General features: G+C 58.5%; 2 protein-coding genes across 9 annotated transcripts; both read right to left on the minus strand.

The window, feature by feature from the left end:
- Positions 1-85: 85 nt before the first annotated feature.
- On the minus strand, positions 86-10,701 carry CUNH8orf58 (chromosome unknown C8orf58 homolog). Of its 4 annotated transcripts, none has more exons than XM_032855838.1 (8): positions 10,659-10,701; positions 4,700-5,345; positions 2,994-3,502; positions 2,503-2,643; positions 2,243-2,369; positions 1,976-2,088; positions 1,613-1,695; positions 86-1,086 (listed from the first exon to the last, which is right to left on the minus strand). In XM_032855838.1, exons 2-8 carry the CDS (start codon positions 4,746-4,748, stop codon positions 975-977), a joined length of 1,134 nt encoding a protein of 377 aa, XP_032711729.1. In that variant the 5' UTR covers positions 4,749-5,345; positions 10,659-10,701; the 3' UTR covers positions 86-974. The 4 variants fall into 4 exon arrangements, with proteins under 4 accessions (XP_032711729.1, XP_032711728.1, XP_032711727.1 ...); XM_032855837.1 differs by having other exon boundaries at positions 1,613-1,719; XM_032855836.1 differs by lacking the exons at positions 4,700-5,345; positions 10,659-10,701 and adding an exon at positions 6,885-9,424 and having other exon boundaries at positions 2,991-3,502.
- PDLIM2 (PDZ and LIM domain 2) lies at positions 10,325-23,297 on the minus strand. Of its 5 annotated transcripts, none has more exons than XM_032855843.1 (10): positions 23,193-23,297; positions 21,647-21,764; positions 20,825-20,976; positions 18,327-18,396; positions 18,064-18,215; positions 17,831-17,909; positions 13,978-14,060; positions 13,588-13,733; positions 11,950-12,067; positions 10,325-10,906 (listed from the first exon to the last, which is right to left on the minus strand). In XM_032855843.1, exons 2-10 carry the CDS (start codon positions 21,737-21,739, stop codon positions 10,729-10,731), a joined length of 1,071 nt encoding a protein of 356 aa, XP_032711734.1. In that variant the 5' UTR covers positions 21,740-21,764; positions 23,193-23,297; the 3' UTR covers positions 10,325-10,728. The 5 variants fall into 5 exon arrangements, with proteins under 5 accessions (XP_032711734.1, XP_032711730.1, XP_032711732.1 ...); XM_032855839.1 differs by having other exon boundaries at positions 13,588-13,772; XM_032855841.1 differs by having other exon boundaries at positions 13,588-13,772; positions 23,178-23,282.
- Between the last annotated feature and the right edge of the window lie 327 nt (positions 23,298-23,624).

A 23,624-nucleotide genomic window follows, 5' to 3' on the forward strand; every position in this document is an offset into this window, starting at 1 on the left:
TCTGGCCTTCGCATCATCCGTCCGGTTTGGCCATCTTCCAACCCCATGCCCTCCCCTTCCTGTTCATGTAACAGTCACAATGCACTTTGAGAGTTTGATCTCATTTTATCTTCATAATAAGACTGTGAGGTAGGTAGGGCAGGTATCATTAAACCATTCGGGACACTAAGTAGGAAGCTATGGCTCAGAAAAGTTAAGGGATTTTTATCAAGGTCTAAAAGCTAGTATGAGTGTCTGGTTTCAGCTCTGATGTGTAAAGGTTATTAGGGACCAAAGTGGCTGCAGACAGACCTTGAAGCTTACTCTGCTATTCTCCGTGTTGTCCCTGACCCTTCCATTCCAGGTTGTCTTCGGGGGCTCTGCTTCACAGGCAAGACTCCATGCAGAGGCTCCCAAAATAGTAGTTCATCCATCCCCCCCACGCCGCCCTGTCCTGGGGCTACCCACGAAGGTTCGAGAAAGAAAGTAGGACTCCAAATCAGTAACTGCGCACTGAGGAATGGAGGTCGCTTCCATCCTTCTACAGTTACCTCATCCGGAAGATCAACCAACCCTCTGGGTGTATGATTCAGAAGAGATGGTTGGATCCAGCCAGTTCACAGCAGTGACTGACTCACGGAGATACATGGATCATTTTGCACAAATATGCATCTGTGACACACTAGGCCCCAGTAGATCACCATGCCAAACACGCCCCATGGACTCCTGATAAATAACTTAGTTCACATTGACTAGGCCCAGGGATTTCTGGCAACCAGAAAGGAGCCTAGGGGCTGCTGCACCTTGGGGCCTCTCAGGGAGCTCGGGCTCCTCTGCCAAGCTGCCCAGCGGAGAAAGATCCAGCCCTCTCCTCAGAGAGAAGGGTGAGCATCACTTCCTGGCAGTGCCCAGAAGCAGCAACAGGGCAAAGGGCAAGGAAGAAGACTTCACTGCACACCCCCCAACCCAGGGTCACGTCCCTGCACCAGGAGGTCTCAGCACACAGAAAGGTTTTTTGCTCGTTGCTTCTTAACCACAAATGATGGCATAAAGGTCTTCCGGAGGGGCTGGCATGGAGGTCTTTCAGGGACGCCCCTTGACTCAATCCTGTGGAAAAGAAAAGGTAGCTTTAGGCTAGGAGGAGGAAACAAAGGCAGCAATAGCCCCAGAGTTGATGGAATCTGCCCTGGGAAGCTAGGGACAATGACACAGTGCTTCCTATCCCCACATTATCCCCCATCATCTACTGTGGAATCCTTTGTGTCCCAACCTTGCTCTCCCAGCAAATCCGAGAGGTGGCCTAAGGTTCAGCTGCGAGAGCCGAGGGCTTGCTGAACTGGAATGAGGGGATCTCCCAGGCTCTGGTCCTGGCTCTGCCACGGACTCACCACACAGGTAGCCTCGGGAAAGCAACTTCCTTCCCCGACCCAATCCCCAGCCTCCTCCTCTGTAAAAGGGATGCTTTAACTACCTTCCGTTTTTCCCAGCACCCTCTCTGAGACTATCTCGGTCTCTGAGATTTCAAAGGGACCCAAAAAACACCACTGGCATTACAATCTCAGCATCCTGGTTCATCAGGCTCCTCCTCACACCCCCACCCCCACCCCCCACCCGGCTGGGCCCCAGGACTCACCTAGGGGCAGGGCCATCAGGAAGGGCAGGGGACTCAGGGTGTTTCGGGCTCCTCCAACGGATCCGGTTGAGCAGGACCTTGACCTTGTTCCAGTGGGAGAGATCCCGCTGAGCGGAGGGCGAGGGGATCAGAGCTCCTCCCCACGACTAACCTCTGACCAAGTTCCCATAGACAGCAGGCAGTACAGCCAGGACAAGTCACCCGCTCCAGTCAGGATTCCGTCCCTTTCCCAGTGTTCGTGGCCTTCACGCTGTGTACACATCCCAACCAGACCACACCCCCCACCTCCCCACCTCTCCACCCCCCCACCCCCTTACCCCCTCTCCATCCTATCCCATGCCTCCACACACACCCATCACCTACCTTGTGTCCCTGGGAGGGAGCAAAGATCTGAGCTGGTTCTGCTGCGGCCTCTAAGAGCCTGGGAGGGTTGGCACTGGGCAGCCCAGCCTTTAGGGGTGCAGCTGTTTCTGCCCCTTCAGAAAGAGAATCAGCTTATCCAGGGCCAGAAGCAGGAAGCCAAACATCAAGCCCCCGGGGTCACGTGGTCTCCCGGGGTGGGGGCGGGGTCTCCCGGGTGGGGGCGGGGCCTAGGCAGGCTAGACACAGGGAAACGCGATTGCCTCTCACCTGTCCCCTGCGTCTGGCTAAGCAGTTCATGCACCTCACCTCCTGGGTCACGAGAGGGTGGCGGTGAAGGGGCCAGGGTTGGCTCCCCCGCTGCCCCCTCTATCTCCTCTTCCTTCACTTCAGGATCCTGTGCACAGGACAGACAGGCACTCAAGACCCAACTCGAGGGCTACTTCCAGGGCTCCCGCGTGGAGCCGCCCTCCTCCACAGCCCCCACTCACCTGCCCCCCGCTGGCCGGCCGGCCCTTCAGCTCACTCACCGGTGGGGGCCTCTGGGTCTGCAGCTGCAAGTAGAGCTGCTGGAGCCTTGCCATCTGCTCCAGCACAAGGCACAGGTGTTCCAGGTAGCGGAGCCCCTGTCCTGGGAGACAGGCCCAGGCTCCAGGCCCCAGGCCCCCTGCCTGTGGGACAGAGTGAGGTCGGGGAGACTTCTGAACTCAACCAGACCCCCATGCTAGGCAGACCAGCAGATGGGAGCAGAGGGTCTGGGGAAAGGAGGCACATGCCCCCAGCTGGCCTCCCAACACCCACCCAGGCATGCGGCCAGGCCAGGCCCCATTCTGCCCACCTCCACCCAGCTGGGAGTGGGCCGAGGAGAGAACAAGCCATCAACCAGAAGCAAGGAACGCCCCACCCCAAGAGAGCTCCAAGAACAAGTCAGTGAGGCCCCACCAGCCAGCAGCAGCCCCCTCCATGTGAGAAGGCCATTTCTGTCCCACTCTAACCCAGCCTGAGACCTGGCACTCACCACCTCTGCTTCCTCTAGGCCTGCCTCTAGGTCAGTTTCCGCCTCTGTGGCCTCCTGTTCCCCGGCTCCAAAAGGGGGCACTTGACTTTCAGGCTCGCAGGGGGGATTCAGTGAGCGGCAGTGTCGTGACATGCTGGCCGGGGAGGTGGGGAGCTGGCGGGAGCGCTCCAGCACCTGCTCCAGCTTACGGTTGGCCAGAAGCCGGCCAAGATGGGCAGGAGGCTCCACGGGAGCAAAGGCCAGGGGCTCAGGGTTCCCTGTAGGCTCAAAGTCCAGACAGACCTGAGAAAGGCCCGGTGAGGTGGTCAGGGGCCCGTCCCCGACCACCATCTCCACTCCTGAGTCCCTGGAAGCCAGTTTGAGAAGTGGTTGCTGCCTCCTGGGACCTCTCAGCTGGCCATCCCTCTTCCAGGAGTCCAGTGAGCAAACCTGAGCCGCGTCTGGGATCCGTCGGTAGGTGCTGCTGACTCCAGGTACTACACAACCGTGTGCCAAGTCCTCACCAACCCCATCTGCAAGGAGAGTCTGCATCAGGCTGGGCAGGCTGCCCCTAACGCCCCCAGCATTCCTGGCAACTGGCAGCATTCCCCAGGGAGGAGTGTCCTGGGCCAGAGGTGAAGGGAGGGGACCGGACTGGACAGCCACAGCCCCGCCCAGATCTCTCCCCATCCCTGGCTGGAAGAAGTTAACACGGGTTCCCTTCACAAGTCTTTGTTGGTGATCACAGACCGCCCGGATTTGGGCGGCAGGCAAAGCCGTGTGGGATGTGTTCACCAGCTCCTTGTATGGGCGATCCTCCTTTGAGGGGATAGCTGCTTTCTTCTTGTGCCCTGAAGCCCAGGGTCAGCCTAAGACTTCTAAGTCGTGAAAGGGGAGCCTCAGTCTCTTCAACTACTCCCCCGGGGGCAGTAAGACTGCGACCCCCACCCCCACCCTCCGGCCTCAGGGAGACGGAGAAGGGCACAAAGAAGGAAGCTTGGGGTCCCAAACTAGCATCAGGATGCAGGATGCAGTCTCTCCAGAAGCTCCTGGGGGAGGGCGATAAAAATAACAATAGCTATAACCACTGCGGGCTTCTGCTCTCTTAAATGAGAAATAGTGAAGATTTGGTGGGGAGTCGTGTGGGGGTGGGGTGGGACTTAAACGGGAACTGGGGGCAGGGGGTGTAGGAGGAGAAGCAGCGCAAGCGCCCGAGGACTGCCCCCTCTGCGACAGGCCCTACCCACGTGCTGGGTCCCCAACTGTAATACCGATGCACAAACTAGCGCGGGAGAGGATGGAGGGCCGCCTTGGTCTCACCGCCGGCCGCGCGGGAGAACTGGGGGCCACTCCGGGCCCCTCCACCCCGGCCCAGGAAGCCAGCTTGTTAGTCTCCTTCGGGAAGGAGAGGGCTTCCCTTCTTCGCGGCGGCGGAGGGGGCTTTTGGACCAGCCGGCGGGGCAAGGGCTGGGCGAAGGTCCACACCGGGAATTAGAGCGAAGTGGAGCCGTTGGGAGTGGGATGGAAGGTGGTGGCTGGTTTAGCGCCCGAACCCAGAAGGTCTCCAAAGCGCACAGCGCCATCACTCCGCCGGTCCGAAGGGAGGCGGCGAGGTCGAGCGCCCCGGGCGGGGTGTACCGGCTGGGACGGGGAGCGCAGAGCGGGGTCCGGGCGCGGTAGTCGGCTCCAGGACAGGAGGCCCCGGCCGGCCTGGGGGGCGGGCGACTCACCCCGGCCGCGGAGCGGCTCCACGGCGAAGACGCGCCGCCGGCCCAGCATGGCTCCGCTCCCGGCCCCAACGCGGCGCCCCGGCCGTCCGGCAGCCAGCCCGCGATCCCGGCCAGAGATCCCCCGCCGCTGTCTGGCGGGAGGTTTCGCACGCGCGTCCGGCCCCGGCTGGGCGCGGCCCCCGGACCCTCCCCGCGGGGGGCGGGGGGGAGGGGCGCGCAGGTGTGCGGACGGCCGGGGGTGGGGTGGGCGCGCCTGGAGGGGCCGCGGGGGGCGGAGGCTGGGAGCCGGGCCGCGCGGGGCGCTCCGGGGAGCGGGGAGAAGGCCTGGATCCTCTGTCCTTCGGGCTCCGGGCCGCCCCGAGCTCCCACACCCGGCCGAGGAGCGGAGACCTCCGCCTGAGGACGCTGTCTGACTGGAGGTGCGGGGTTACCCGACACCCCCTCACTCCCGGTTCACATGCTGGTCTGTCTTCCTGCCGCCGAAATGCAGCCGGAGCTGGGGGTGGAGGGTCGGCGGACACTGGACGGTAGCGCGGAAGGAAATGGAGCCCCACGTGCTGGCTGCGGGAAGAGCGCTGACCGGGACAAGGTTGTCCCTGCGCTCCCAGCTGTGTGCCTGGGGCATGTCACTCAGCCACTCAGAAACCTGACGCGACAGAAGGGGGAAATGATCCCTGTCCACATGGAAATCCTTTCCGACAACTGTAGAGCGCCTTGAGTCCTAAGCTAGATCTTAATCCCCTCCTCGTCCCATACCTCTCCCTCACCCGGAGCACCCTAAATCTGGGGAGGGGGTCTTCAGCATCTGGGGAAGTGAGCCAGAGGGACGAGGAAGCAGCCTGGAGGCGGTGGAAGTGTAAATACTTCCCTCTCCCCACCCCAACCCTCGTTTGGTCCTGGGATTCCACCACTCCTCACCCTCAAAGGCTCCCAGCCTGAAAGGAAGCTGGGAGCCCAGGCAGCTGCCCAAGGTGACACAGCCCCGTGAGCAGGGGGGCTGCTGGCCTGTAAGGAAACCTCATCCTCTTGAGTAAGGTGACAGGGCTGGAAAAATCCCAGCAGGACCCAAATCCCTCGGAGGTAGATAAGGGAGCTGGTGGACGTGCAAACTTGCACCTGAGCCTCTGGGGGAGGGGCTGGAGCCAGAGCCCTTGGAAGGAAGTGGCCGTTAACTAGGAGGGGAAGAAAGTCTGCCACCCTATTCTGCTCCTTGCTCCTTCGTACCCTTCCCCAAACACCTTACACTGGAGCCTTATCAGCAAGTTGGAAACTATAAGATTCTAACTGTATAAGATGGGGAAACTGAGGCCAGTAGCCAAGTCTGGAGAAAGAATGAGAGCCTAGTGCCTGAATTGCCTGCCATCTCGTAACACCTTGATTTTCAGGCCAAGCCCTTCCCTGCTAGGCATAAATCCTCTGGGTTTTCCCCACCTAACCCTATTCCCTAGACAGTAACCCCACTCCATTCCTCTTCCCCAGATACAGACAGGGAAAGAGAATGCAGGGCCTGGCAGGAACTGCTTTATGCTCGCCCAACAGGATGTGTGGCACCAAACCCCACAGGCAGTGTCCGACCCCACCCCAAGGCTCCCTAGGTAGGAGGGTTGGAGGGCTGGCCTCTCAGGTGGCTTCCTTCCTCTGTAGTGAGAGGTTAGGGAGGTAAAGGGAGGGAACCTCTGCCAGATCTCACCCTGAATCTGGAGAATGTGGGGCCAGATTCCAAGCAGTCTCCCTGGTGACTCTGGGGCAAGAATGCTTCTGGAACAGGAAGCCCAGCCAGCAGGAATGCAGTGTCTCAGCACAAGGCTTTGTGTGGGCTCAAAAGAACCCACACCCCCACCAACACACAAGCAAGCACACGCCCTTCCAGGCCACGCACCTATGTCTCCCCCTCAACCATGCAGATACACCTGAGCCCTCATGGTGATGGGGATCCATCATAGGGGGCCACACACTTCCCACCCCTCTGCCTTCTGAAGCCCTGACTGGAGTAGCCCTGTGACCAGAACTAGGTCAGGCCTTCTCTACCCCAAGGCCTCTGTACCCCTGCATGACCACCTCCCACCCTGCTTCCTATCAGAGGAAACCCCTTTTCCTTTGATGCTTGAAGGAATAACAGGGCAGCTCTGCCGCCCCCTTCCTGCCCGCCTGACAGGTGAGCAGCTTCCCTGAGTTCCAGACTCACGGTGGCTGAGCAGCATCCTTCTTCGGGCTGAGGCCAGGGATGCCCAGTGGCCCCTCATCCTCCATGGGGAAGTCCCAGTTTCAGGAAGCACATTTCCTGCCAGCTCAGCACTGAGCTAGGCCCCGTGGGAGGAAGGGCCAAGCCAAGAGGCTGCGGGCATCTCCGGCCAGAGTAGAGATGGCTGGGAGCCATGGTGACCTCCCTTGTGCCCTGGAAGGCAACCTCTGGTGATGGAGGGGCAAAATCTCCCCACCCCAAACCAGAAATGCGGGATTCAGACTCCAGGGTCCACTCCCAATCCCCTCCCCTTACCAGCTCGGAGTCCTTGGACCTGCTACTCATCCTCCCTGTCCACTGTCCAGGGGTTCTTCATTTACAGAACAAGGAGGACAACAATACCGACCTCAGAATTGTGAGGAGTAAAGCACTCAACATGTTTGTGTGTTAGAATTCCCTAGTGAAACTTTGGGAATGTCCCCCTTCCCATTTCTAACTGAAGGGGGCTCTATTAGATGCTCTCTTGGGGGAACTTCTAACTCGAATCTCTCATTTCTGAAGTTATTCCCCCAAATGCAGAAAAAAGTAAAAAGGGCACAGCACTGGACAAACTGAGGTCTTATAATTAGGTGGTGTCCCCTCCCAAATGTGTCTGGGTTGCAGAGGGTGGGCGCTCACAGCTGGCTTGGGGTGGGTTTGAGGGCAGGGAGGAAAAAGATCAAAGACTGCCCCCAACCTTCTCCTCTGACCAAAGAAGTGTGCTCCCAAGCTAAGGCTGGCTGTGTAGCTGCTGAGCTCTCTGAAGCTACCCCCTGCCCCCTCCCTGGGCCGCTGGAAGGAGAACTCCTTGCCCCAGTTAAACAGATGGATTTCAGCGTGGACCCATCCAGGCTTTGGAGGCATTCAGCAACTCACCGACATACCCCTTTCACAAGGGTCTCCACTCCCCATCTGTTCTCCTCTACTCCTTGGAATATTGCTGGCCCACCACACTTTGTTACAGGTGGGGATCTGACCATGTTAATACTCCCACCCACTTTTTCCAATCCATCACTTCCCTGCTTAAAATTTTCAAAATGGTCCCAGAGTCTCAAGATGAAGTCCAAACCATTTCTTCTGGCATTCAAGGGTCCCATCTCCCCTTCCAGTCTTCTCTTGGTACCTCCTTTGGCCACTGCCCTAAACCGAGCATCCACCTGCACTCACCCCCATCCTTCAGCATTTGTCCACTGCACCTGTCCAGGTTCTGTTCATCCTTACACACAGATGCCCTCTGCTCTGTGCTCACAGGCCATGCCCGTGTGTCCCACATTAGCTCTTAGCACTCATTGCCATGTACTATGATTTCATTCATGCCAGCTCAGCGGCTGCCACTTGACCACCACCTTCAGGAGAGCATGAAAAAGTGCTACCCTTTTCTGGATGCCCCTTTTGCCGGCATTCTCCCCTGTCGTGGGCTACACCTGACAGCAGGTGGCGCCAAGGAGGCCATCCCATTGCCGACCAGGTGTTCTGGCCTGCGGTCCTCCTCCTGAGCCACAGAAAGCCTTGATCTTTTCTATGAAAATAAAGGCAGCTATCCAGAGAGACGATTATGTCAAGGGGTAAATTGTATCAACAGATGCCCGAGGAGCCCACACAAACATTCTCCACCAAGATTCGCTCCAAAAAGAGCCAGATAGCACCGTCTCTAAAGCCCAGCTTTGATCTTTTCTGTGAAAATAAAGTTGAGACTGTAGCCCATTCCTCAGGCTAACTGGGGGACAGGGTGGGTCTGGAGCACCCAGCAGCACCCATGCACCTTTCTGAAAACATCCTCCAGGATGAGGACTGGGGTTCGGTGGGTGAATCCAGCCCTAAATCTGGTAGGGAACCTCTGTCCTGGCCTCAAGTCAAACACACCTGAGGGCAGACATGCCTGGCACTGGTCACCCATCCTTTTTTGGTTTCGGTTGGGGTTTTCAAATCTACTAGAAGTGAAGCCAGCAGGGTCTCCCGTGGAAGGGGCACACAGAAAACCCTGACTTGGAGGTGAGGTCCTTGATGGGTGGTAGTCCCTCAGGGTGGGGGCTCCACTGGCATGTCCCTCCCAGGCAAGGCTAACCTGCAGCCTGTCCAGGGTTCTTTCTGGTGATTCTCTTTCTCAGATGGGTGCAGACAGCCTTGGCCAAGTGCAGGACGTACTTGAGATGTTGCCCCCTCTCCTGCCCACCCAGCTCATCCGGGTAAGTCAACTGAGCTGGCAGCACTGGCCCCAAGTAGAGCAAGGAGCACAGAGTGCCAGGCCAGCCAGGGCCAGGGGAATATGAGACTGTGTCCCTCAGCCGAGGCCTGGACACAATAGACGTCCGGGCCTGCCTCCTGCATCTCTGCTCCTCTCCAGGCTCCCAGTGAGAAGCTCCAGCCTCTAAAGTACCAGGGGTTATCCCAGTAAAACTGCCATCTTTATAAAAGTGTCCAGGAGGTGGGGTACCCGGGGGGCTCAGTCGCATAAGTGCCTGCCTTTGGCTCAGGTCATGATCCCGGGGTCCTGGGATGGAGCCCCGCATGGAACCCCACATTGAGTCTCACATCTGGCTCCCTGCTCAGTGGGGAGCCTGCTACTCTCTCTGCCTCTGCCCCTCCCCCATCTACATCCCCCTGTGCTTACGTTTTACCTCTCTCAAATAAATAAATACAATATTTAAAATAAATAAATAAAAGGGTCCAGGAGAGGTGCCTGGTTGCCTCAGTTAATGGAGCATGCAACTATTAATCTCGAGGTTGTAAGTTCAAGCCCCACATCAGATGGAGAGATTAAAAATAAAAATTTTTTAAAAGGGGGGGGTACCTGGGTGGCTCAGTGGGTTAAGCCTCTGCCTTTGGCTTAGGTCATGATCTGGAGGTCCTGGGATTGAGCCCCACATTGGGCTCTCTGCTCGGCAGTGAGCCTGCTTCCCCCTCTCTCTCTCTGCCTGCCTCTCCGCCTACTTGTGATCTCTGTCTGTCAAATAAATAAAATCTTAAAAAAAAAAAGAGTGGACGGTATCTAGAAAGATCACAAACTTCCACTAAAAGAAACAGGCCTCAGGGTGCCTGGGTGGCTCAGTCAGTTAAGTGTCTGTCTTTGGCTCAGGGAATGATTCCAAGGTCCTGGGATCAAGCACCACCACCCCCAAATCAGGCTCCTGGCTCAGCGGGGAGCCTGCTTCTCCCTCTTCATCTACCTGCCACTCTGCAGACTTGTTTTCTTTCCCTATCTCTCTTTTAAAATAAATAAATAAAATCTGAAAGAAAGAAAGAGAAAGAAAGAAAGAAAAGGAAAGGAAGAAAGAAGCTTTTTCGGTAGGTTTGGGGGGGGCAGGTAAAGTGGAAAAAAAATATGTAAATAAAGACTTTTGACCCAGTGGTCAAGAGAAGCTCATCCCCAGGGGCTGGGGCAGGGAAGGAGAGGGGAGATCTACTTTGTTTTGTCCATGTATATATATTTATAGAGTTCATATGTTGAAAACTTTACAGAGTGAATACGTTTTGCCTCTGACCACCCATCTCTTTCTACATACTTCTCTCTGTGTCCCAACCTGCTTAACCCCTGTTGCACAAGGATATCCAGTGCGGTGCCCACCTTAGCCGTTAGTGCACAGCCTGTCCTGCAGGGGGAAGTGAGAGTTTCTAGCACAGGCCTGGGACAGCGAGGCTGTCCTCATGCACAGCCCAGGATAGGCCCCAGGACCTAGCCACACCTAGCATGGAGGAAGGGGCCCGCCCACCACCCACCAACCGCCCTTCCAGGCCAACTTGCTGTTGGCATGGCCCTGGCACAGAGGTGCCCACAAAGTTGAGGGCGGCTGAGAGCACTGCTAGGTGCTCAGGCCTCGGAGCTGAGGGTGGGGGGTGAGGAGTAGCGCTGGCGGGCGTGCTTCTCACAGTACAGCTCGTCCCCCACCCAGAAGTGCCCGCGCATCTTCAGGTTCAGCCCGCAGTCTGCGCAGGTGTAACAGCTGGGGTGGCGGTAGCGCCCCTCCTGGATGCGGACAGCGTGGTTCCTGCAGGGGGCGATGGAGAGGGCAGAGCTGTTAGCCTGGGGGCTTGGGTGGAGGTGGGACCCCAGGCAGGACCGCAGCCCTTCTCATTCGCAGGGAGCCTAGCTCCGAGACAGGACTCAGGGAAGATCCCCAAATTTCAGACGCTGACTCCCCGATCCTTCCTTCAGGACTCTCGCGTCAATAACCCTACAACCCCCCACCCTCAAGACCTCTAGTTAAAAAAAAAGAGGGGTGTTCCCCCTTTAAACAAACGCAGATAAATTGCATCCTGAATTTTCTGGGTTGATAATGGAGCAGTGGTTCTCAAAATGTGGTCCCAGGAATGAGGACCCACAGCATCGCATTCCCTGTGGACAAGCTGGAAAAGTGGAAGCTCTGGGGAGCGGAACCCTCTGACAATCCCTTTGCAGCTGCTCTTTGAGAACCCCTTTCCTTGCGTCTACACAGCGGCATGGGTAATATCCCATTCCGCAGGTGGAACAGCGAAGCCCACAGAGGCTAAGGGGTTTGCCTAAACTGAGTCATCTGGCCGTTAACACCGCGAGCAAGACATCGATGGCGGGGGCGGAGGGGAGGGTGAGTGGGGTTTCAGCAATTTGCCAGAGAATACCGCTGCATTATAATGCCACCCACTGAGAAAAACAAACCTGCCTCTGGAAAATCCATCCCTTTCCAAAGTAGGTGGGGAAGGGGGGTGGGGGAAGGGGGGTGGGGGCGGAGAGCAACATTTTCCAGGAGGAGGCACCCCGTCTGGAGGTAGATCTCCAGAGGCTTTTAGATTACTGGAGAGAAATCAGAAGCAATAACATTTCCTACTCCTCTGGGGAGGGCGAAAGAAATCAGAAAGAAGGCGATGCCGCAGGAAGAAGGCAGCAAGGCTTTGTAAGAAGCCTGAGAACAAGCCGCATTACCCCCTCGCACAGATGCATCGGCCCGGACTGGTCTTTCTCTGCAGAGCCCTCCCGAGGGCGTTCCCTGCCCTGCTCCGCCCCCTACCGCCCTGCCAGGGAGTGCCCGCCCCCCACCCCCACCCCAGTACTCACACGATGCTGGTGCTGCACTTCTCGCACGTGTGGAGCTTGGGTGGGGTGGCCAGCGCCCTGGAGGTGGGCAGGGAGGACTGGGGGCTCAGCTGACTGGGCAGGAAGGCAGGTGTGCCCCCTGGGGGTGGGCAGACAGACACACATTAGAGCTCTTTTCCCCGTGGCGGCAGCCAGGCTCTATTTACCCATGCACGCTCCTCCAGCACAGCTCCGAGGAGGCTCCTAAAAGGTGTGCTTACACACGCAAGGCTAAGGGAACACCGGGGGTGTGGCCGGTAGGTGATGGACGAAGGGAGTGATGGCAGCCGCTTCTGGGCTAGGGCGGAGTTAGCCCAAGCTGAGGCAGCCCAAGGAATGTCTGAGCTGTGTCTACACATCCCACCAAGCAGGCGTGATCCAGGCATGATGCTATTAATTAAAAGATGGTAATGATAGATAATAGCAGCACCACAATACCTTTATACAGCTTTCAAAGGGCTTCTATGGGCCTGGCTGCCTGTGAGCCTTGGAACAACACTGAGGTGAAGCACCGGGGGTACGGGGTGGGTATGGTCCCTGTTGGCCCAAGGACCCCAAGGCTCCAGCAGTGACCATCTGCGCTCCACCCCCCCAACCACCTCTCTCCGGGCCCTGCCCACGGGCCCACCAAGGCCTCGGGGTCCTGATAGACAAGCTTCGCTCGCTACCCCCTGACCCCAGTGAGCACCCCAGGAGCTAACTGTCTGAGTTGAAGCCAGGCACCAGATATTGTACCAGTGAGGCTGTTGATCTGGAGCTCCAGACTGTCCCATTGTCTGCCTCCCTGCGGCCTCTGCCAGGCCAGGCCCCCTCGTCTCTCCCCTGCACTAGGCAGTGCCCCCCCCAACACACACACACACACAGTACCACTGTACCCCAACCACCTCACCCCAATAAACTGTTCTTCAAGGGCAGACAGGTGCCTGGCCACTCTCGGCCACCACACTTGGCACCCCACAGGCCCATCAGACAGGCACAGTAAATGTCTGTGGAAGGAACAACGGAATGGCTGGCAAGAGCCCATATCTCTCTTCTTTCTCACTCCAGCATCTGCCTGGCATTATTTAATGGGACCTCCTGGGTTAGAGCACTCCTCCGCCTGGCACATGAGACCCCCCAGCCAGGACTCAACCTCTAAGACCAGGCCCCTGCTACTCTCTCGCTCCCACACCAAAGCCCTCGGGCTGCCAGCCACCACAGGCCTCGCGCTCACCGCTACCACTACCAACCAACCCCCCTCCCCCTGCCGCCCCATGCCCTCTCTGAGGCTCAAACTCCCTGCCACCATCTTAAGGCCCTTTGTTAAAGTCTTAATCTTTCTTCAAGGGTCAAGTCAACGTCATTTTCCTCCATGAAGCCCTCCCTGGAGACCCAGTCCCCATGGGCCCTATTCCCCACCTTTGTCATTCTCTTGAAATTTTCCTGATCCCAGCCAGCACCCCTGGGTGCACCCCTGGAACTCCTACCAGGTTGAAAGCCCCTTTAGTGCAGGGACTTGCCCTTGGTGCCCACTCCTGTGATGAGTACTTAAGACATACCTATTCAATATCATGCCCAGTTAGGGTCCGGGGACATCCTGTTGGAACCTACTTCCAACAAGCAAACCCCCCAGGAGCTCACCTCTCTCCTCAGCCTCCAGGGCTTCCTGCAAGAGCCGAAAGGAGCTGGACTGCCGGGGGGCAAGCCGCGCCTCACGATTCTCCTGCAGCATCTTGTAGACTTCTGAGTCCTCTTCCAGAAGGCGGCTTCCCCCTTCTGAGTCCACACTGTAGGGGCAGGAGGCAGCCAGGAGTGAGGGTCCCTTCCTGGGTATAAGGACCAGCATGGGGGCAGGGAAAGAGCGCCCTAGGGCAAAGGATTCTGGGGGTGGGTATTCAGAGGACAGCCAGCTGGGCTTAAAACCATCGGGACCCCACCCACCCACTCCCCACCACCCCCATTCCTCCTCTCTGTCTCCTGGTTTCCCAGGCCCTCCAGAATTCCACCCCACCCTCCAGGGCCCGCTGCTACCTGAGCCTGGGGCTGGAGGAACGGGCACCAGGGGAAGGCGGCAGCACCAGCACAGCTGAGTCGCCAGCACGGGTGAGGCTGGCCTGTGGGACAGAGAGGCACCAGGGGAGGAGTCAGCGGCTGGAGCCTTTGGCCAACACAGCTGTCTGGGCCGCCAACACCAGTCCGGCTGTTCCCCAGGCCCAACACCAGAGGGCTCCCAGCTCTTGCTGACCAGCAGGCCGGCAACAAGGCAACAAGGGGCCATCGCCCCAAACCTTCCCTCTGGGAACTAGGGACTCCTCCTGCTCGGTCCCAGAAGGGGAGAGTGGTCAGCCCCTGACTGTGGAAGTAAAATGGTTCTGCAAGGAGACTGGGCAAGGGGCAGAGCAGCAGAGAGGAAGTAAGCAGATCCTTTCGCTGTGAGGAGAAGGAAACACAGGGATGGAGTGAAGGGCCTGAGACCCCTCTTAGAGTCAGGGCTGGGGCTGCACAAGGGACCCTCTCCTGCACACACTTCCTCTCCTGAGAGGGCCCAGGTCTGCTGGCTGTCCTGGAGGTCTGGTTCTGCCCCAGGGAGTCTGCGGGGGCCAGGCCCATTTTGGACCCACACCCCAACAGTAGCACCCTCTCTCCAGGCGCACACTGTCCACCCTGGGCTCTTGATGCTTGCTGTCCATGTGGAAATCCCGCCTTCAACCTCACTGGTGCTCCACTTTCTGGCCTGCACCTCTGCACCCACTCCCTCTACCCTGCCTCATCTCCACTGCCAGCCCCCACAGAAGGGGCCCCTCAGAGACCACCAGACAGGCCACAGTGCTCCGGGCTGAGGGCACAGTTCCCTGGAAGGCCAAATTCCCTCGATTTTAAGATTCAAAGTCAGGGACAAAGTACAGGGTCCAATGATAAAACGGCATGAATTTTTCAGCTAAAAACAGAAACTTGAGGGTTTTGAGAAGACAGCCCTAGATCCTCACCCCTGCAGCCTACTTCTGCCAGCCTACATCCCTCTTGCTCTTGGTGCCTTGTGGTCCACTGACAGGTGGTAAGATGGTTTCCTCAGCACAGCGACTTAAGTACCATGTCCCATTGTGCCATCTGAGGCCAGCCTGTGCCCGGCATGGGGGCAGTGGCTAGTTGGGAAGGCGAGCCAAAACCCACCCAGGCTCTCTTTGCAAGCCAAGTCCAAGTGCCAGCCAGAGGGAGGGGTGCTGTCTTTACTTCACATCTGCCCACCAAGGCATGTGCCTACCCAGAGGTGGCAACTTCCAGTTTTCTGAAGGGCCCCATAAAGGTTGGTGGGGTCCTGAGCCTGGGGCTCAGTGCAGCCCCAGCCAGCCAGCTCAGGAACCAGCAGCAAGGCCATGGCCACAGCAGACTGGGGTGGGGGAACCTCACCTCTAACCCCTTTCCTCCTGCCAGACCACGACGCCCTGGTGGAGAGGAGCCCAGCTCCCTGATTAGGAGCAGCTCTGCCTTTCTCCTCCCTCCCTCCTAGTCAGCTAGGGACACCTGCCTTCCCAGAAGGAGCCTTGGATCCCCAAGTCCAGAGAAGCTGCTCACCTCCCCCCCCCACAAGAGCTCATCTGTAGCTAGCACCTCTCAAACTGTGTTCTGGTGGAAACAGGGATGTGAATAAGTGAGTGGCAGGTATGTGGGGGGAGAGGGGATGCCAAGAGAAATTCTGTAGTTAAATTTAAGTTTAGGAAATTATTAAAATTAAATATATTTCTCATGGGACTTCTCAGAGCCTTTAAGGTGCTAAAAGTACACAGTGGCTCCCAAGAGGGAGGTACGGGACCCTGTGATTCCCACACCGTCTGATCACAGCCTCATTTATAGACCAGAATGCGAGCTTCATTGGGTTAGGAATTTCTGTTGGTCCACCAACGCATCCCCAGAGCCTAGAAGGGCTCCTGACACAAAGCAGCTCAACAAAAGCTTATTGAAGGGGGACGCCTGGGTGGCTCAGACGGTTAAGCATCTGCCTTTGGCTCAGGTTGTGATCCCAGGGTTTTGGGATCAAGTCCCACATCAGGCTCCCTGCTCAGCGGGGAGCCTGCTTCTCCCTCTGCTTCTGCCTCTGCCCGCTGCTCTGCCTGCTTGGGCTCTCCTCTCTCTCTCTCGGACAAATAAATAAAATCTTTAAAACAAAAATCAAATAAGTTTGTTGAAGGAATGACCATGGTCCTCAGGCCAAAGGAGGGAACTCAGAGCACGGGAACCGAATGTCAGGTCCAGAGAGAGAAAGAGGGGCTGATCCAAGGTTAGATGTTAGAGATGGGACTACCCCAAGTCTCCCTTACACTACATGGGTGGTCCTCAGATCTTCGCATCAGGACCCCGAGGGCTCCTTAAAACACAGATTGGCGCCCTGTTCCACCCCTTCACCCCTGCATCTAACCCAGCAGGTCCAGGCTGGGACCTGAGAATGTGCATTTCTAACAGGTTCCAAGGTGCTGCTGCAGGCTTGGGAGCCACTCCCTGTACCTCCAGCGTCTCCCCGGCGTCTCCCCTTTGCCCAAGTTTGGGAACCACAAGGAAGAAGGCCAGGATGGATGGACCCTTTCCAGCCATGCCCTGGGCCAAGCGCAGTCCCAGCTGGTGTCAGCCCCAAGTTCTCCCAGAGAAGGCCCTCCCCACTCCCACCCAGGCCCAGACACGCCACGTCCTGCTTATACACTGCTTTGCAATCCCCCTGGCTTATCATCCTCTAATCTAAACCCTATCCAGTCCTACCTCTGACGTCCAGCAAAATTCCTGACAAAGCCTTCTCAGGCCACCCAGCCCACACTCCTCTCTTCCCTCCCAGAATGCCTCCCGCTTTTATAATTAAGACCACACTGTTTAGTTCTTAATTGTTCCCAAACTGCTTTACATGCTTGTCTTATCTCCCCAACTATACTTTAAATTCTTTAAAGATGGGGATCTTATCGAAGGCATCTCTGTGCCGCCCCTTGCCTGGCAGTCCACTGAGTGGGCTCACAAGGAGTCACTGGCAAGACCCTCCCATGCAGCCCCCATGGGAGCCCTCTCCTTCCTTCCCCAGAGTCCCATTTGTAATGCCCTCCCCCAGCCATCTCCAAAGTGCTTTCTGGAATGCAGAATCACCCAGAGGGAGGATTCTAGCAGCTGGGCCGCATCCCCTTCACCCCAAAGGCTGGATATGCCCCCCCACCCAATTCTGCCCCCAACAGCTGTGGCCCAGGACTGTTGGCGTCCTTGCTCCCTCACTTCCTCACCCCTGCCCTTAGAGAGGAGAAATACCACCAAGACAGGGTGTGGGGGGGGCTGTCACTAGTTCACAGTAGGACCACAGTAGGTGGGTTGGGGGGGGGCGGTTGTCCAGAGTAGAAGGGCAGGGAGGAGGGCAGACAGAAAGTAAGCCAAGTGCAACTTGAGGCAGAACCACAGTCCCACTGGTGGTTCTCTGGGCTGAGTCAGAGGAGGAGGAAGGGGGATGGGGTGATGGGAGTTGGGGGCGGGCATGGGGCTTGGAATGGGGAGGAATGTGTTCAAGAGATGCAGCTAGAGCCAAAGGGAACCATCCCAACAACAGCAGCAAAACTATTTCAGCCCTGGCCCAAGAGAAACACTCAGGAAGGGAGGACGCTAGCAAGAGGGGGGGAGGCAGCGAGTGGGAGGACAGGAGGTAGAAGGCCACCTGGGACCGGCCAGGCAGGGCTGGGAACCAGCAAGTGCAACCCACCAGCAGACACAGTTTCCTCCCGGCTCAGGAGAGGGGCATGCTTGTTGCTGGGCGATGGAGGCACTGGCTACCCAAGGGGGACCCGTCATCTGCAGCCCCAAGGGTGCCACTGGCAATCAGCCGGGATGAGATGCTCTCTCCTCCCCACCCCCCATGCATCCTCACCTGGCGGTTTCCGGGGCGGCCCCCGTAGGAGACGCGGTCAGCAGTGGTGGGTCCCGGGGAGTGTGCCAGGCTCTGGAAACTGAAATGCGGGAAATGGATGGTGTGTGTGTCCCCGTCCCACCCAGTCTGCCTCAGGGACACAGAGGGTGCCCTCAGGCTCCCATAAACCCAGCCGCTGAGACTGATAGGCCTGTTCATGACCCTGTGGCCTTCATGCCCACCCCTGCGCTCACCTGCGGCTGACCACAGCCTCTCCAGGGAGGGTGTGTGGGCTGCTGAGGGACAGGGTAGAGAAGGGGCTGCCTGGCTGGGGGCTGGAGGACACGGGGCTGGAGCAGGAAGACCGCAGGGGGGACTGGCTGTCCGTGTGCGTCCTCATGGAGCCCTGTGAAGAGAAGGGCCGGGAAGGGAGGCACCCATCCCCTAACCGGCCCTGCCCCTCAGGGTTCCCCTCACCTCAGGGTGCTGGAGTTCCCAGCAGAAGGCACCTTCCTACCTGGAAGCGAGTCGCCAGCACTTCCACAGAGCCTTCCCCATTGGTCTGCCCAGGGGAAGCAGCCCGAGACCTGAGGAGAGGCCAGAGGGAAGCAGATCACAGGAGTCCAGGAGCCCCACTCACCGGACTGGCGGCAGATTGCAGCTGTTCCCCCAACAGATTCTCAAGACTCATAAATGTTCAAAACATGTGAACATCAGGTTGTCAAATTTCAACTTTGCCAAGTTCAAAACAACTCTTATTAACAACCACTGTCATCTCTCAAAGGAATGGACAGTTTAGCATCAATATGAAAAACAGACATAATTTCATCAATTTGGTTTTAATAAAACCTCACAGTACTCCCTTGTCTTTCTCTTTCTGTCTCTCTCTTTTACGATTTTTCATTTATTTACTTGAGAGAGAGGAAGAGAGCATGAGCAGGGATAAGGATAGAGGGAAAGGGAGAAGCAGACTCCTTGATGAGCGTGGAGCCCGGACACAGGACTCCACGCGGGGCTCGATCCCAGGACCCCCAGATCATGACCTGAGCCAAAGCCAGACACTTAACTGACTGAGCCTCCCAGGCATCTCTCTCTCTCTCTCTCTCTTTTTTGTTTTTTTTAAGTAGTCTTTACACTTAACACCAGGCTCAAACTCAAGACCCAGAGAGGAAGAGTTCTATGCCCCACCAACCAAGCCAGCCAGGCACCTCTCTTTTTCTTTTTCTTTTCTTTTTTTAGCATTTCGTCTAGACTTTGTCATTGGTCAGCATCAGTTTGTAGATTGATTCTGGGGGAGATTGCTGATTTCATATAAATAATCCTTTATCTTTCACCCATGGAGACACAGAAGCCCAGAGAGAGAAAGTGAGTTCCTTAAAACCCAGCGATGGCCAGGCTAGCTGCCCACTCTCCCCTGCCCAGCCAGAGGCTGTCTCCCACCACCTTTGCTGCTAATGGCTGGAATACCTTTGAGAGAGTCATTCCTAGCCCCTTCTAAAGGTTTCTCCTCCATAAAACAAAGTGTGGAGCCTGTCTCCCTCACAACCCCCCCAACTCCCAGACCCCGCCATCTTGCAGGGCCTAGACAGCCAGGGTAACAAGCAGGCCCAGCTCCCCACCAATCACCAAGGCAGCCAGCAAAAAGAGGTGCCCCACCTCAGCTCCCTGGGAACCCCCCTCCAAGGCCCTTCCCTCTGGAGTCTTGAACAGGAGGCCATTGGAGGGCTGGGACTGGTCTCAGGTGAAGAAAGAGCCTGCCATGTCCCAACCCCACCACACCATTCCTGGATGTCTGGCCACTTCTAGAGAGGTCTGCAAGAACTGCAGTCACCACACACCACACCAGCCTCGGCCTCCCCAGGCAGGGGCGTGGGGCCAGTAAAGGGAGCTGGGGCTTTGGCTCCAGTCCAGAGCACTGCTTCCTGCCACAGAGCTTCTGGGTGCTCCTGTGGAGGAGACTGGGAGGGTTTAGGAGTGGACCGGACAAAAGAAAGAAGATGCCGGGAGTCTTGACCTGCCCATCATGGAGCTGAAGGCCTGGAGGGACTTGGTCAGGCCCCCCTCACTGATGGCACTGCGTACAAGAGGAACCTATGGGAAGTGATGGTGTCAGCACCTCCCTGCCCCTCTGCCACCCCACTCTGCAGTCCCTTGTAGACTTTGGTTCCCTTCCCAGATGCTGAGAGGTACTCTCCACCCCGCTCCTTGGGTCGCAGTCCTGCAAACACTCACGAGCCTGAATGGTATGAGGGAGTCACTGAAGGGGCCGGGATCATGAGAGCGTCGTGGGAGCCAGTGTCTATGGCACTGTGGGACAGTGGGGGTGAGGAGAGGGCATGGACTCAGGGCCTAGAGAGAGCCTGGGAGGGGAGGGGAAGGCAGAGAGGCAGGAGGTAACTGACTCAAGTTAAAGTCCCGCCCAGAGGGTTCTCCTGACTGGGGATCTCCCAGCATTCCTGTCCCGTGACTCACTCTGATGCCCCACCTCAGGGAGCCACCTGTTCGCCCCCGCCCCCCTGGCCAACCCAGGCCTCGTGGCTGAAAACCCAAGCCTGGGAATCTGCCTTCACCTGCACAGCCCAGAGAAGCCATGGGGACTGACAGAGGGGGTTCTTTGAGGAGTGAGCCCCAAACTCCTCAAACTACCCCTCCCAGGATCTGAACAAAGGCCATCCCCTCTTGGAGGCAGGGGCCTGGGAGACCCAGCCTAAGGCACCCGTTTCCCCTCTTCAACCCACTTCATGCCCACACCCTCTACCCTGCACACTTGGGAACCAGTCAAACCCGGGCATCCAGGTGCTTGATGCCAGCCGGCCCTGCCCATGGCTTCGTGCCCAGCCGGGCTCGGGGACACCCCTCAGCCCACTCTGAGGCAGCTCCAGAGCCTGGAACTTCTCAAAGATGAGCCAAAAGATCCCAGGAAGACCAGGCTGGGGCTGAGAGGGCAGCCACCATGCAGCAGGCCAGCAGAGGGGTGAAGAAATGCTGGCCGGCCTAGCAGAGGGGAGGGCCTACCGGTCTAGCCGCAGCCGCAGGGGTGAGGGGCTCTGGCGGATCTTGCTTTGCGCCTCCGCGTGAAGCATACCCTCAGCACTCTCCCCGTTGATGGCCAGGATAATGTCACCGGGCCGGAGGTCAGCAGCCTCAGCCTTGCCCCTCTCAGTTACCTGTAGGGCATGAGGGACAAGTGGTCTGAGATACCCCTGCTCAGACAGCGAGGACATTCCTGCAGGGATGGAGGAAAGGGGATGTGTCTCTGTCCTGCCCAAGAAATACAGAAGCAGGTTTGAACCAGGCTGACCTGTGTCCCCCTTTTTCTCCCTGCACCGCAGTGTCTGCCCAGTTATTCAGCTAATCCCCTCCTAAAGCTGGAGGGGAACCACCCCATTCACCCCATCCCTGGCATTCTCACAGAGCCTCCCAAAGAAATGACAGAATTTGAGGGGCTGTGCTTGGAAATACTTCTGGATGGAGAGCCCTGCCCACGCAAACACACCACATAGGTAGTTGCCCCGTGAATGCTCCCTGGCCTGGGCCTGGGTCAGGACACTGCCAAGGACTTGGGGCTCTTGTTCTATTAACTTCCCCAGGTGGCTGCCAGCAGGTGCAGGGTGGGTGACCAAGGAGAAAGGGCCTCTACTTGGCCCAGCTCCCTGTCAATCCCCAGAAGTCTGTTCCCGAAGTGGTCACCACAGCCCCATGGTAATGGGGCCCCAGTCCTCCCCAGGTTAACATTCTCAGAAGTAAGCCTTCTGACTCCAGAACAAAAAAAAAAGAAAGGTGGCTGTGGAGAGCCGGTAGACAGGGTAGATCCTAACTCCTGGAACTAGCCCTTACCTTGGTCACCATGATGGGAGTGTGGAAATCCCTGCCCCCAGTGATCCGGAAGCCCCAGGGCCCAGGCCCCGCCACATCCACAGTCAGGGCCATATCACAGGAAGGAGGGCTGGAGACCCTGTAGAAGCAAAAGAGAGGGGATGACAGGTCCAGAGAGAAGCCAGTTAGGGACTGGGGAGGGGTGCGAGGGGGAGTGTAGAGGAAGTGACTAACTCCCTCCTTCACCCCCCTGGTTTCACTTCCCCCCCACGCTGGGAAGCCATGACTCTGAGTTCCCCCTTCACCGCCACAGTCTTCAGCAGCGCAGCTCCCAGAAGGCAGGCCGTTCGGGTGCCTCACAGGCCCTTGCTGGATGGAGACCAGGCGGGCAGGGGCTGGCAGGTGGTAGGCAATGTCACGGTTTCCTGCCTCTCCCCCTCCTCCACCAGCAAGTCTAAGTCCCATCAGTGCTTGCTTCCTGTCCCCAAAACTGACTGCACAAGGTACTTCCTCCCCACTCTGGGGGAGGGCAGCACTCTGGGAACAGGAGTGACAGCAAACAAGGGGGGTGAGGCCACCACAGACTGTTCAAGTAGTTGGCTGGGTGGGGACTGGCCCCGGGTCTTCAGAGGGGCCTCCTGGCGGCCGGCCTGGCCCCTGGCAATGTGGTCCAGGTAGGCAAGACGAGGCCTCCCACCTCCTCCAGGGGCCTGCTGCCCTCTGAACAGCTCCAGCCAGAAGGACGGGCTCACCTGCCAAGCTGGGCACACCCACCCCCTGGCAATAGCTGTAGCAGGCGTGCTGCCTGCTAGCTGGGGCCACAGGCGTCCCATCCACGGCCCCCTCCGCTGGGCAAGGGAGTGTCCTTACAGACTCAGCCCTGGTAGGATTTCCTGAGCCTCTAGTTATGGAGCCAGGAGCCAACCCAGGCAGGAAGCTGTAATGCCAGCCCTGGGCCACCACCCTGCCCAGCACCCCCCCTGGGGCTGCCCCTGGGGAGGCCCAGAGGCTGCAAGTGCTGTCGGAATCCATCAAGGACACTAGGGCCACTTCCCGTGTTTTAAGAGCCTGGGGAGAAGGCAGCCAAGCAAGCAAGAAGGGCTCTCGGCCCCCTCTACGGTCCCTGGCTTTGCCTTTTGCCCAGGCCTAGCCCCTGTCCCTGCCCCAGGTCTCCAGGTCCCCAGGCCGACGCTCGCGGTTTACAGAGGCTTTGGATTCTCAGACCTTTGAGCCGGCTGATGGACTCCGCGTCCCGGGCCGCGGGGATGTGCCCAGCCCGTTGGCCCAGCTCTCCCAGTCCGGGCGCCTTCTGCGCTCCGAGGCCAAAGTACCCGCGGGCCTGGTGCTGGCGGAGGAGCGCCGGGGATCGGGAAAGCCCAGCACGCTGGGGGCACCGGCTTCCAGGCGAGGCTACAGGGAGAGGAGCCGTGGGCGGAGTAAAGGGCCGGGGCTCGGAGAGCGGCGCAGGGGGCGCGGGCTCGCAGAGCTGCGAGGTCCCCGGAGCCGGGAAGGTCGCTGGCCGTGCTGACGGTGCGCAGGTGGGCGCGCTCACCTAGCTCCCGCTCACCTGGCTCCCGCTCACCCGTCGGGCTGGACGGCCAGAGCTGGGAGGGAAGGGAAGGGAAGGAGGGAGGCAGAGGAGACACCGCCACTGCCGCCGCCGCTGCCGCCGTCTGCCCGACTCTGGGGAGAGCCCGCCCGGGGCTCCAAGACCTGCCTCCGCCCATGTGATCCCGGGGCCGCCCCTGCCGCCGCCCCTGGCCCAGGAGGCCGCCTCCTCCGCGCAGCCCAGCCCCGGAGCTGCCACCTGGCCCGCGCCCTGCTGGGGTGCGCGGGGGGTTTCTCTCTCTAGGGCCCCCTAGAGGCTGCGGCCGTCCTCCCCGAGGTGCCCTTCTCCTGAATGCTCGGAGAGGGCGGGGAGGCGTTCCGGTGACGGGTCGCGAGCCCCACTGCGCGGACAGCCCCACTGCGCGGACAGCCCCGGACAGGCTGCGACCCT

This window comes from Lontra canadensis, unplaced genomic scaffold, assembly GCF_010015895.1.
Source record: "Lontra canadensis isolate GAN:19392208 unplaced genomic scaffold, GSC_riverotter_1.0 scaffold10, whole genome shotgun sequence".
In the NCBI taxonomy this organism is placed as follows: Eukaryota; Metazoa; Chordata; class Mammalia; order Carnivora; family Mustelidae; genus Lontra; species Lontra canadensis.

What these genes read in the sequence shown, in the direction of transcription:
- CUNH8orf58 (XM_032855835.1), bottom strand. Translation starts at nt 3,659, where the DNA reads ATGGGGAGAGATCTGGGCGGGGCTGTGGCTGTCCAGTCCGGTCCCCTC. An exon ending in AGACCCAGAGGCCCCCACCG is followed by an intron (nt 2,370 to 2,502) that starts GTGAGTGAGCTG and finishes TCCTGTGCACAG; the next exon opens with GATCCTGAAGTGAAGGAAGA. An exon ending in CCTGATGGCCCTGCCCCTAG is followed by an intron (nt 1,087 to 1,612) that starts GTGAGTCCTGGG and finishes TCTTTTCCACAG; the next exon opens with GATTGAGTCAAGGGGCGTCC.
- PDLIM2 (XM_032855839.1), bottom strand. Translation starts at nt 21,739, where the DNA reads ATGGCCCTGACTGTGGATGTGGCGGGGCCTGGGCCCTGGGGCTTCCGG. An exon ending in CTGCGGCTGCGGCTAGACCG is followed by an intron (nt 18,397 to 20,824) that starts GTAGGCCCTCCC and finishes GCCTCTCCTCAG; the next exon opens with GTCTCGGGCTGCTTCCCCTG. An exon ending in GCCGCCCCGGAAACCGCCAG is followed by an intron (nt 14,061 to 17,830) that starts GTGAGGATGCAT and finishes TCTGTCCCACAG; the next exon opens with GCCAGCCTCACCCGTGCTGG.